We start from the raw sequence: 13,263 nt of genomic DNA on the forward strand, positions 1-13,263 counted from the left end.
CCCTTTTCCCCTTAGCTCCGTTCCTCCAGGTGGGGAAAGAACTTGACCTGTTTCTTCTCCCTTTTTAGTACCAGACTCTGGAGCCTCCCTGCCAGATCCCATCTTTCTCTTTGCTCTTCCCTTTGGTTGAGGAGAGATCTCTGGAATGTTTCAGGCCTTCGCAGCAGTTGAGCTGCAGCCCAGAGATCGAGCACGTCGACACCCAAGAGCTGAACCGTAAACTGGCCTGGTCCTACTGCACAGTATTGCCCGAGAGCTTTAAGCCCCCGATGGTAAGTGTTCAGACATGTCTTCTTACAGGTGGTCGGGAAACTCACTTTTTTGTGGCACCAGTTTAGTGCTTCAGACACTCCCCAAAAAGGCATGCGTTCTCATTATGGCTTGTGCCTTTCTCAACGTTTTTACCATTGAGAAATCCCTGAAACATTCTTCAGGCTTTGAGAAACCCCAGAAGTGGCGCGATTGTGCAGAATATGGCAGAGAAGCATAGTAGTAGATAGATGCATTTATTTGTATATGGCCATAGGCCTTTTACAAAATATAAAATACAAATTTATAAACAGTAAAATAGAATAAAAGGAAATGTATAAAAATAAGACCTAAGAACTGAAACATCATACATGACTACAGCAGTGCAAGAGTATTAGGGGCCTGCCTTAATGGTAATAATGTTGGCCCTTATTTTCCTCACAGCCAAAGCAAATAGAGCGGTTTTATATGTTACACTAGCAAGAAAGCCCATTGCAACCAGGAATGCAATGGGTGCTAGGATCCAGTGGACAATGGAAGAGACAGGTTTCTCTCTCTCTGTCTCTGTCTCTCTCTCTCTCTCTCAGCAGGAGCCATAGGAGGTAATCAGGGCTTGTTTGTAGCAGGGAATCAAGGCTCGTTTGCAGTTTGGGGCGTCTGTCTCTCTGTCTCTCTGTCTCTCTCTCCCCCTAGCAGCAGGATAGCAGGTAATAGGGGATCGTTTGTGGTTTGGCAGGCCTCTCTGTGTCTCTCTCTCAGGCGTCTGAAAGCAAAGTGGCTAGCATCCAGGGAAGGAGGGCGGGAGCTGTAGGGGCAGGGCCAATCGCGGTACGGCCAGCTTTGCTTTGCTGGCCGCACCCTGATTGGCCCTATTCCAACTCAGACACCCCGGACTTGTTTTACCCCCCAAGCTGTTTCACAGATATTAAGAGGAACAATGGATAAGGATTATCAACATGGTCAGATAGAGGATAGATTGTCTTTTCAGCAACAGATCTCATTGAGGAATTTGGCCCTGGGTTGAGCGTAAACAGTCAAACATATAATGGGGTAAATCCTCCAGAGCTTGTGCACCACAAGTACAAAAACGCTGGTGTTTTGGCATACAGTGTTTGGGCACACAGTGTTTGGGCACCATTTCGAATCGAAGTGATGTAAAAGCTGCTCTGAGAGAGAAGCATAGCTGTGTGCACACTTCCCCACCCCCTCCAGGCCCATCGCTGGCCATTTTGGGGAGTGAACATGTGAACATTGGGGAGTGAGCATATGGTCATATCACCTAATAAACGTTTAACAAATTTAAAGGTATAAATTAAAAATGAATTACCTCCCACCCATTCAGGAAACCCTTCCAGGGCTGTCAAGAGTCGCCAGGGTTTCATGAAACCCTAGCTGAGAAAGCCTTTAAGCAGTGGCTGGGCAGATAATTATTATGAATGATCCTGCATTAAGCAGGGGGTTGGATGGTAGCTTGTAGGGCCCCTTCTAACTCTGTGATTCTAGGATTCCAGTTAGTTTGAAAGCCAGCTTGGTGCAGTGGTTAAGAATGGCAGCCTCTAATTTGGAGAGCTGGAGTTTGATTCCCCACTCCTCCACGTGCAGCCATGTGGGAGCACTAGGATACATGACACAGATGCAGGCCATGGCAAACCACCTCTGAACGTCCCTTGCCTGACTGCCAGACAATCCTCGGATCTTCTGGCTATGCTACACACGCGCCAGATGACAAATGATGTTTTCTTTTGCACAGTAAGCTAGTGAAGGTTCGTTGCTTTTTTGTGTTTGGTTCTGCAGGTACTACTTGGAATACTGAGAGGCTCTTCCAGTAGTGGTTTCCTCCAGTTACGAGACAGCACGAAAGCACTTCCTTGCACGATATTCCACCGGGACGGCAGGCCCTTTGCGGACACCTCTCTGATAGGTGAGGACCACAGGTTGATTACCCCTGTCCTAGATGATTCCCTGCTGGGAGGAGGCAACATAGGAAGCATGGGCATTCACACCTACAGTGTAATGTAGGATGGCGAAAACAGGGATCAAACACTAAACAAGTGCTAAGCTACGGATGAGAGCGTTCCTAGCTGCCAGAGGCACGTAATTAACAATGAACAGGCATCATGGCAAAAACATCAAAATCATGGTTTTGTCACCTGGCCTTTCTCCTCTTTTTTTGGCTGTAGGGTGTCTTCTGCAAATAGAGACATTCCACTTTGTGATGGAGCAGTTTCTTCAAAGTGATTTTCCTTCCTGGCAGGCGCTGGAGTCACCGGAGTATGTAAAGGAGAAGAAAATGAGGTGAGCCCCTTTGTTTCTGTTTTGAGCATAATGGTAGTGAAGCACCCCTGAATGGGTCAAGGCTTGTGTAGTGTGATATGAAGATCCAGGAACCTTGGCATGGAAGGCCTGTTAGATCATTGCAAGAGGGAAGGAGGGGTAGATACTGTCCTAAAGTTTTCAGGGAAGAGAGGAAAAGGCGTGTTCTAGGTGAATGTTTTCTTGCCATTTTTCTTTTGGCCCACATCCCATTTCTTATTCTTATACACATTACCCAGATTGTAACATATCTGATACAATGTTGTGTTCTTTCCCTTATCCTAGAGCAGGGATTTCCAACCAGGGGTCCCTGAGGGCCCGCAACCTTTCCCCTACTGCCTTAATGGAACCAGCCACTTTGATTGCTTCCCCCCCAGCATGAGTGAGTTCTCTCATGGAATATACCAGTCCTTAGCATCTTAATGCAGTACCTGCGGGACCGCTTGGTTGCTTATGCCCCCCGAAGGGCTCTTCGCTCTCCAGGTATGAATCTACTGGTAGTCCCGGGCCCTCGGGAGGTTCACCTGGCCTCGACCCGGGCCAGGGCCTTTTTGGCCCTGGCCCCAAACTGGTGGAAAGAGTTCCCGGAAGAGCTAAGGGCCCTGCTGGAATTGTCAGCTTTCTGCAGGGCCTGCAAGACGGAGCTCTTCCGCCAGGCATATGGTTGAGGCCAGGGTGGGGTCCTGACTTTTGACCTAGGACTCCCTGTGTCCATCTGATTGATCTGATGCCTCACTTCCACTAGGAGAACAGGAAGATGGTTGTCCCCCGGCTGAATGAGGGGAATAGACGGTTAATGGCTTTCACCTGTCGCCTTCACATTAATAGCATTTATTATTTAAGGGAAATTATGGGGTTTTATTGCATTTTAATATTTTATTTTTGTAAAGCGCTATGAGCCCAGTTGGGAATGGCGGTATATAAATCCAATAAACAAACAAATAAATAATAAATTAAATTAATCTGCTCCTGCCAGTTTCGCCTGCTAGCCCAAAACAGAAGGGCCACATATTTTATATTATTATGTGCTCCCTGTGCGTAACTCTGCTGATAGATAGATAGACAGCCACCCATCTACTCCAGGGCAGGTATCTTTTTGTCAGTCTCTGGCGCAGACTTCTCTTGTGGCTCTTGCAACCGAAAGAAAGAAGCCCTGCAGTCTTTAACTTGTCAACACGCCACATCGTCTTGGATTCGGCTGTCGCTGCACTTACGCTGCTCCTCCATCTCCCTTCCTGATTTCTAGGCTTTACGTTCAGTTCTACGTCGAGGATGCAAAGGTCCTTCATTCTCCCGAAAAAAGAGGCCCCGAGGTTCCCAAAGCCCACGAAGGACCCTCTTCGGTGTCGGAGGGAAAGGGGAGCTCGGGAGCCGAGCCGAGATCTTCGGACGGGAACCTCGGCAACACAGAAAAGGCTAAAACGGCGGCGAACGCTCCTGAGAACCTTGCTGGGGAATCTGGGGCGGTGTCCCGCCTGTTTTTGGTGACCCAGAAAGAGGGCCTCCTCTGGCGCAACTATCCACGGGCTTCGGAAGGCGATGGCAAAGATGGTCAGGTGCAGCAGCTCTGTTTCCAAGCCACAGCGTTATGGATGGGCCAGCCGGAGCAGTGCCGGGGAGAAGCTGCGGGCCCGAAGGGAGAACCCAGCAAAGACCAACCAGAAGTAAGGGCGAGAGGCACAGAAGGAGAGGAGAATTGCCCAAGAAATAGGCAGCGTCTTACCCTGGGGTTGGTTTACGGAAGGGATTCTCAGCATCTGCGTTGTCCCTCCCACCATTTCTTCATGCGTTTCTTAGTTTCCCCCTCCAAAAACTTTTAACAGCAGCCGGGGCATTGTGAGTACGCCAGGTCTTTCTCTGTTATTGTAAAAAAATGAACTTTCTCTGTTAGGACTTGCATTGCTCTAATTTCAGGTTTTGCTGCTCTTCCTGGGCAAAGCACTCCGATGGTTCCCGGTCCTGCACCCCGGCGGACTGTACCAGCTGATCGTACCCCAGTGTTTGGTAAGGGTGAAAAGCTGTGTCACTTTCTTCGACCCCATTGGTATTTGGTGCAGTGGTGTAGCCAGTTTGGTGTAGTGGTTAGGAGTGCAGACTTCTAATCTGGCATGCTGGGTTCGATTCTGCACTCCCCCACATGCAGCCAGCTGGATGACCTTGGGCTCGCCACGGCATTGATAAAGCTGTTCTGATCGAGCAGGAATATCAGGGCTCTCTCAGCCTCACCCACCTCACAGGGTGTCTGTTGTGGGGAGAGGAAAGGGAAGGCGACTGTAAGCCTCTTTGAGCCTCCTTCGGGTAGAGAAAAGCGGCATATAAGAACCAACTCTTCTTCTTCCTGGATGGGCACATCTTAGTCACCTGTACACCCTTTCCCTCCTGCTGCCCTCCTTGTTTATTATTAATGTTCTCTTCGGTCCCCTTCCCCTCCTTTATAACTTTCCCGTAATGTAGGTTAGTCGCAAAAGTATATTCTTCCATATGTATCTATACCTGGTCCAAGTTGAGCACCCTACCTACTTCTGCTTCTCCCTGATTTATCTTCCTCTTTTCTTTCTTCCCTTTTTTATTTCTAGCCTATTTTATTTATCAGAATTATTGTGACAGGAGCTGTCCGTAATGCTGTTGCTTTTGCAGGATCTAGATGTTTTTGACAAATTGTGCCTTCCTGCGGGACCAGGGAACGTATCAAACACGAAGGACTGCTCCTTGTTTCTCCCTGTTCCAGACACTGGCTATGTGCAACATGTGAGCTGGATGTCCCAGGTAGGTCCCAGGTTTCTCCTGGTTATGATTATAGAAAGAGTTTATTTTAAATTTTCCCATAAGTACAAACTGATAAAAAAAAATAAAACCGGTAAAAATCATAAAACAGTAAGCCTGAGTGCCCCAGTTGTCTCATCTCTTGTTTTTGTTCCTATGTCTTTAGGTCATCCTTTTTAAATACTATGTTAGACTGCCTATAGAGCCTCTTGTCGCGCATAGTGGTAAGGCAGCAGACATGCAGTCTGAAGCTGTCTGCCCATGAGGCTGGGAGTTCAATCCCAGCAGCCGGCTCAAGGTTGACTCAGCCTTCCATCCTTCCGAGGTCGGTAAAATGAGTACCCAGCTTGCTGGGGGGGTAAACGGTAATGACTGGGGAAGGCACTGGCAAACCACCCCGTGTTGAGTCTGCCATGAAAACGCTAGAGGGCGTCACCCCAAGGGTCAGACATGATTCGGTGCTTGCACAGGGGATACCTTTACCTTAGGCTGTCTATGCTGTTATTCTCTGAACAGGGTCTATTCTGGAGGCAGGAAGCCCAATGATTTTGTTTGCTCTGGCCTCAATCATATGCCTGGTGGAATAGGGCCATTTTACAGGCCCCGCAGAACTTTTGTAGTTCAGTCAGGCCCAGGCCTTTGCAGGCAGCATATTCCACCAGGCTGGGGCCAGGACCGAAAAATACTATGAAGCTAAGCGGTTCCGAAAAATACTGTGAAGCTAAGCAGTATCCATAAAACACAAAGGCTTGTTGGACATACGTAGGCTGGGCCTAAAACATTCATTCGCAGAAGACACAAATTAACACAACTCAAAATCTACACAATGAAAGAAGAAGAGGAGCTGGTTTTTTGTACTCTGCTTTTTACTACCTGAAGGAGTCTCAAGGGGGCTTCCAATCACCTGCCCTTCGTCTCTCCACAACAGACACCCTGTGACGTAGGCGAGGCTGAGAGCTCTCAAAGAACTGGGACTGGCCCAGGGTCACCCAGCTGGCTGCATGTGGAGGAGGAATGGGAATCTGTACCTTCATAACCTTGTTCTTGGATTTCCCTGTGGGCTTGGAAGCTCTGAGTGTTGTCTAACCTGTACCTGAACCTTGAAAGTGTATTTTGATGCCTGATCCTGGAATTGCGTTACAAACTCTGAGGTCTAGAAACTGCCTCTGTATGCCTGCTGTTTGCCAGTATATAGGACAAAACTCAATGGAGCAAGTTATTCACGTCCCACCCCTACCCCCCAATAAGAAAAGATGAAGAATGGAAAGATAAATGCACGTGGAGAGCTTGGACATGACTTGAGGGTCAGCCTCTGTCTTATAAGGGGCCTTGCAAAAATTTGCATAGTCCTACCAGGAGCGAGTGGAGGCGCAACCTAATCAGCTTGGATGACTTCTCCTCACTGAAGAGAAAAGCCTTTCAGATAGATTCCAATGTTTTGTTCTCCTGGCAGGATAAGAGAGCTGTATGAACATCAGCTGGTCATGCCCTGGGGGCAAGCAGTGTAATTGCCAGTGCAGCCAGGCCAAGCAATCCCATGTTACTGGAGCAGGACTGAGCGAAAACAAATGTCAGGTTTCTGACAGGGCACACATTGGAGTGATTTTTGTTAAGGGAAATGTGCTTGCTTGCCCCTGTCGTTTTCAGATGGCTCCAGAGGCATCAGAGATGGAACAGAAGTTACTCACCATTGCAGAGATACTCAGCCCAAGGTATGTGGATCTTTATTCATTGTGATTGAGAAGACTGCATCTGGAAAGTATTTGAAGATGGTTATGTAAGGAAGAACACAGCCCAGTGTCTCAGTTCCTCTAACAGCCAATTTAATATTGTAGAATTTTGAGCAGTCTGAAGGGAAAAAACCCTGAATTGTGATAAGCCTGGCTTTTGATGCCAGCGTATCTCTGACAGTGCCTTTAAGAGAAGTAGCCACCAGAATCCGAGCAACTTGTTAGTGAAGTGAGCTGAGTGGAAATGAGGCATGTAGAGGGGGGCTTCTTTTTTAGCCAATTGCTTGGCATTGATGAACCCTATTATCTCATCCCCTTAGCCGCTGGCAGGAGTTGGGGGCTAGGGTGGCCCGCTCCCGGTTGAGAAACTCCTGGAGATTTGGAAATGGGGAAAATGCTCGGATGAGGTGGTCTTGGGGGTGCCATGGGGCTCAAAGCTTCATTCTCAACTGACCTATATGCTAATTTCTTGCCATTTACTTGTATCTATAGGCTAATTTCCTGCTATTCACAGATCTTAATGGCCTTAATGTCAGTTTCACAGGATCCCTGGTCTCTTTCTCCGGAATAATAGCAGAGAGGTCTTTACGTGAATCTCTTATTGGAAAGAAGCCGTTTGTGTCTTGCTCTGACAAACAGCAGCAGAAAGGTGAGAACCTGGCAGATAGTGGGAGAAGCATCGATGGCTCGAGGGGCCTTGTATTTAATTCTCCTGAAGGTGGTACATGTCAGGGGCTGGATTTCAGACCAGAGTAACTGGTTGGCCACTGTATGGAACAGAATGCTTGATGGACTGCTGGTCAGTTTAACAGGACTCTTCTGATGTTCTAAGTCAGGGGTAGTCAACCTGTGGTCCTCCAGATGTCCATGGACTACAATTCCCATGAGCCCCTGCCAGCAAACGCTGTCAGGGGCTCATGGGAATTGTAGTCATTGACATCTGGAGGACCACAGGTTGACTACCCCTGTTCTAAGTGCATGAGCACCTCAGGCATTGACTGATGAATTTTGAGAGATGTTTCTGATTATCTGTATTCCTAGGGAATTCCTTGCCCTGGGATTACACTTTGAAGCTGAGCGTTCTGCCTGCATGTGGTCCCTCCGCTGGGTTGGATGTGTACGTTGAAGCTACTTTCCTGCCCCATCTTTGGGGTGTGCTCCCCGGAGCCAGGATTCTCTTCCACAACTTGCAGCGCAAAATTTCCAGGTACGTTTTGATCCAAAAATCTAATCACTGCAGGTTGGGTCGTGCTGTTCCACTCGGCAAAACTCGAAGGCTTCCGTTGACGGAAGCGGCTCCTTCCGCTGGTGGAAGAAGCACTTCTGTTGGAGGACTCCTTAGGCTGGAGGAAGGTGGCTGGGGAAAAAAACTGGTAGACTTCAGCACAAACTAGCCTTTCTCAACCCGTTAATTAATTAATTATTCAATTTATAGCCCACCTTACTCCAAAGCTTAAGGCGGGTTACAAGAAAGTCATACCCCCAATATAAAACCCCCTTCCCTAAACTCCACAACCCAATCAAGCATCAAGATAGCGAAAATTCCCTTCTTCCCTCTACAGACAACCACCAGGGGTCCACTTGATGATCTAGCTGGGCCTGAGGGGGACCTAGTGATCTTCAGAACCCAGCTTTAACCAGAAACCTGGTGGAAGAACTCTGTTTTTACAGGCCATGTGGAACACTGATAGCTTCATCAGGGTCCTCAGCTCTCCCGAGAGCTCACTCTATGAAGTCGAGGCCAGGCGTATTTCTCTGGGGCCAGGGATCTGTAACAGATTGGTACCTGCAGATCTGCCTGAAGCCATCAAACATATCCCCCTGCAAAGGCCAGCGGGCCTCCAGTTCCCTTTCTATATTAAAGGTGGCAGGAAGGTCCCAGCAGAGCGACAAGTCTTGATCCGCGAAAAAGCTCACTAATGCCTCACAACTCACCAGAATCAGTGGCTCGGCACAGAGATTCGGGGGTTTCAGCGATTTGGGTTTACCCAAATGGATTCAGCACCATTGGAGCTCGGCAAACAGCTGATGCGGCAGAGAGCTGGCTCTTGGCAGTATCAGAACAGGTCAGCTGGGGAGACTTTAAAAGCCCCTCCCAAGCATCTGATCCTGAGGACAACGGAAGCCTCTTGGGATCTCCACTGGGGAGAAAGGAGGGGAGTACAAATTGAATGAAAGAAAGAATAACACACTCAAACAGGGGCACATCAGGCATCCCCTGGGCAGGTTTACGACCTTGTTGTGCATGGCAATGCCAGGCTAGGGTGGATTGGCGACCCAGTGGAAGGGCTGCCTTCAGCAACCAACATCCCTCTCTGATTCCAGGTTCAGAAATGTATACTGCTCCTACATGGCCTCCAGCTGCCTGAGCGTTCTGAGCCCCCCGCTTCCCGCCTCCCCTTCCAGGTGAGTCTGGCAGTCCACAGTGGCCCCGCCTCACCCCCAGCTGCAGATTACGCAAGTTCATTCGTGATGTCTTTCTACCTTTCCAGACCTATCGACGGCTCATCTCATCTCCCGGGATTGTACCTCTCTCATATACAGCTTCAGTCTTCCGGTCTGGGTCAGGTGCGGGTCTCCTGCCATGTGACGTGCGTCCTGGCTTTGTTCCTGAGGTGGACCTGTTCTCTCTGCGGCAGCACCATCAAAGAGGTATCCAGCCAGTCCTCCCGAATTACGCCCCACAGATATTGTCCTCCCTGAGCCTGGACCAGTGCTTGGGTGCTCCCCTTGGTGTTGTGGTTAAGAACAGTGGCCCTCTAACCTGGAGAACTGGATTTGATTCCCCACTCATCTTCCACATGTAGCCAGCTGGGTGACCTTGGGTGGAACATCTCAGGGAATGGGTGGCCAGCAGCTCACTGCAGCTGGCATATTCTTCCCAAAACAGGAAGATGTGCTCAAAAAAGATCTTGAAGCACTTTGGTTTCCATTGAAGCAAGTTGCCCCATCTTCTGTGTCAATCTGGGGCATTTCGCCCTTTTTGCCCTTCGCTACCCAAACCAGATGACCCAGACTAACACAGTCCTTTCAGCTCCCGTCAGCTAAGCAGGATGGCCCTGGTGGGTACTTGGATGGGAGATCACCAAAGAAGACCAGGGTTGCTAGGCAGGGGCAGGTCAGAGCAAACCATCTCTGAATGTAGCTTGCCTTGAAAACCCTACAGCAGGGGTAGTCAACCTGTGGTCCTCCAGATGTCCATGGACTACAATTCCCATGAGCCCCTGCCAGCAAATGCTGGCAGGGGCTCGTGGGAATTGTAGTCCATGGACATCTGGAGGACCACAGGTTGACTACACCTGGCCTACAGGGTTGCCACAAGCTGGCTGCGACCTGAAGGCGCTTTCCGATGCCACCTGAACTTTTGCCACCCCCCTTCTGGCCTTTCCAGAGGAACATTCATCGCTGGCAATATTTGGCAGCAGTGTAGCCCAGAAATTGGTTTGCTTCCCCCCCCCCCACACACACACACAATAAAGCCATACTTTGCTGTTCCCCTTGTTTTGTTTTTTTCCTCCCTGTCCAGGGAAGATGCAGCCAACGTAACCCACCTTGCTTGTCCTCTACGGGAGTGATTAAAGCTAGTGCCAGGTGAGAACTGCGGAAGGCGGTAGCCTCCCTCACAGTACTGTGGTTTGGATGTAATGAATACTTGGTGTTTACAAAAAAAGTGCGGGAGGGGGGGACCAGTGGCAACTGAAACGCTTAACAATGTTTATTCCGGCATGAGTGTTAAAGAGCGGCAGACTCTAATCTGGAGAACGAGGTTTGATCCCCCACTCCTCCACATGCAACCAGCTGGGGGACCTTGGGCTAGTCCAAGTTCTCTCAGAGCTCCCTCATCCCCATCTACCTCATGGGGTTGGTTGTGAGGAGAGCCTGGGAAAGAGATTTGTAAGCCACTTTGGGACTCCTTTAGGTAGTGAAAAGCAGGGTATTAAAAAAAAAAACAACCCAGTTCTTTATGAGTCATGGGTCACTTCCTCAGATGCAGAAGAAAGGAAATAATTCCTCACCTTTTTACAGATCATTATGGAAGAAGAGGAAAGAGGGAGGGGTTGAGCATCTGCCTATGTCAAAAGGTATCTGATATTGCCATTTCCGTGTCTAATCTCTGGTACTGAAGAGCATAGGGGAGCTCTGACGGGTCAGACGGAAAAGTCAGCGTAGTCCTGCATCCTTTTAGGAAGCCGTGATCAGACAGACGCTTCTGGGATGTCTCCAGCCGGGCCCGAAAGCAGCAGGCCCCCACAACCATTGGCCTTCAGTGGAAAAAAGCTACCTCTAAATATGGAAGTTCCATCGAGCTGTTTGGCCAGTTGGTGTAGTGGTTAGGAGTGCGGACTTCTAATCTGGCATGCCAGGTTCGATTCTGAGCTCCCCCACATGCAACCAGCTGGGTGACCTTGGGCTCACCACGGCACTGATAAAACTGTTCTGACCGGGCAGTGATATCAGGGCTCTCTCAGCCTCACCCACCTCACAGGGTGTCTGTTGTGGGAGAGGAAAGGGAAGGCGACTGTAAGCCGCTTTGAGCCTCCTTCGGGTAGAGAAAAGCGGCATATAAGAACCTACTCTTCTTCTGATAACAGGCCCGTCCTCCCTGTTTATTTGACTTTGACTTTCCTCATGGGTGAAGGTAGCTGATAATGCGGAACTAAAACATCCAGGAAATAACACCCCCTCCCCTCAATATCCCATGAATTCAATCTGTTTTACAACTTTCCAAGTGGCCAGGCATACATCTTCAGGCAGCAAATCCCAAGAACACAGTTCATCTGTTCAGTGAAGAGCCTTTTTCTTCTTGCAGTCTTTCGAGTACCCTTTGATTGCTTTGGGTAATCAGGTGTCATTTCCTCTAGTACATCTTTTCTTCTCTCCCCCTGCGCTGGTTTTTTCTTTGGTCAAAATTATAAAAACCCAAATTCAGCTCCTCCCCTTATGCCCTACTCCAGAGGTAGTCAACCTGTGGTCCTCCAGATGTCCATGGACTACAATTCCCATGAGCCCCTGCCAGCAAATGCTGCCAGCAAATGCTGGCAGGGGCTCATGGGAATTGTAGTCCATGGACATCTGGAGGACCACAGGTTGACTACCCCTGACCTGGAGGACCACAGGTTGACTACCCCTGCTCCACTCCTTTGATTTTGATGATATGTTTTTCATAGGGTTGCCATGTAGCCCCTGGAACCAGCGGGGGATGGGGTTAAGGTTGCCAGAGCAAGGTTGGGAAACTGCTGGAGGTTTGGGGATGGAGCCTGGGGAGGGACAGATGTCCTGCGCGATACACTCCAACCTCCAAAGCATCCATTTTCTCCAAAGAAACTCATTGATGTGATCTCCCTTTAAGAAAGGCCAAGGACAGGGAATGACAGGTGACCAGGAAAGAACCCCACCTGGATAAGCCAGCAAAAGGGTCAAAAGAAATCTGATGGGTCAAATTTTGATCGATCCAACTGTGCAGAAATGCTGAAGTTCAGAATGCAAAACTTGGACCAACTTTGTTTGAACTCTCGCCTGAGAACAAAGCCAGTTTGAACAGGAGTTAGGCCAGTCTCCTGGAGGAGAATCCTTTTACGATCTTGCATTTCCTTCAGACTTTTCCTTTTGCCTGCAGGATTTTGGTCGAAGATGGGACAGGCGAGGCCACGGTGTCGTGCAGGAACCAGCAGGTTCGCGAGGTGCTGGCTTTGAGCCCCAAGGAGTGGGACGTCGTGCAGGCCCACGTCCGGCGGAAAGGCTTCGTCAGGATCCGGCATAATGAGACCGGTGGTGGCCCCGGGGTAAGGGGCTTGTTTAGTCTCTTGAGGCCGAACGGCTGACCCCGGTAATAAATGGTGAACTCCAGTGGGGATAGCTCATTCCTTGACGATGGAGGATGGCCTGCAGAACAGGCTGTCAGTTCGCAGCCAATTAATGGCAACCCTGTTGGGGTTTCAAGGCAAGAGGTAGACGGAGGTTGTTGCCATTGCCTGCCTCTGTGTAGGAACCCTGGGCATCCATGGTGGTCTTCCATCCCACCGCTAACCCGCTTAGCGTGTTGAGATCAGGTCGGGACAAAAGAAGAGAGGCAGTTTGCCACTGCCTGTCTCTGCACAGCAACCCTGGACTTCCTCAGTGGTCCTCCATCCAAGAACTAACCAGGGTCAACTCTGCCTAGCTTCCGAGATCTGATGAGATGGGGGCTATCTAGGTCAAGGTGATGATA

General features: G+C 49.4%; 1 protein-coding gene across 3 annotated transcripts in view; it reads left to right on the plus strand.

The window, feature by feature from the left end:
• The window catches only part of CTC1 (CST telomere replication complex component 1), a 28,028-nt gene that overhangs the window by 13,193 nt on the left and 1,572 nt on the right, over positions 1 to 13,263 (plus strand). For 2 of the 3 annotated variants that reach the window (XM_077345911.1, XM_077345910.1), the window contains exons 9-21: positions 69 to 272; positions 2,044 to 2,170; positions 2,430 to 2,544; positions 3,809 to 4,226; positions 4,477 to 4,566; positions 5,200 to 5,328; positions 6,973 to 7,037; positions 7,592 to 7,704; positions 8,097 to 8,262; positions 9,381 to 9,461; positions 9,548 to 9,707; positions 10,582 to 10,646; positions 12,673 to 12,838. In XM_077345911.1, the coding sequence (XP_077202026.1) occupies positions 69 to 272; positions 2,044 to 2,170; positions 2,430 to 2,544; positions 3,809 to 4,226; positions 4,477 to 4,566; positions 5,200 to 5,328; positions 6,973 to 7,037; positions 7,592 to 7,704; positions 8,097 to 8,262; positions 9,381 to 9,461; positions 9,548 to 9,707; positions 10,582 to 10,646; positions 12,673 to 12,838 (1,899 nt within the window). Of the gene's footprint in view, positions 1 to 68; positions 273 to 2,043; positions 2,171 to 2,429; positions 2,545 to 3,808; positions 4,227 to 4,476; positions 4,567 to 5,199; positions 5,329 to 6,972; positions 7,038 to 7,591; positions 7,705 to 8,096; positions 8,263 to 9,380; positions 9,462 to 9,547; positions 9,708 to 10,581; positions 10,647 to 11,081; positions 11,138 to 12,672; positions 12,839 to 13,263 lie in introns of all 3 variants that reach the window. The other variant, XR_013232715.1, reaches the window with a different exon arrangement.

This window comes from Paroedura picta, chromosome 7, assembly GCF_049243985.1.
Source record: "Paroedura picta isolate Pp20150507F chromosome 7, Ppicta_v3.0, whole genome shotgun sequence".
NCBI classification, from domain to species: Eukaryota; Metazoa; Chordata; class Lepidosauria; order Squamata; family Gekkonidae; genus Paroedura; species Paroedura picta.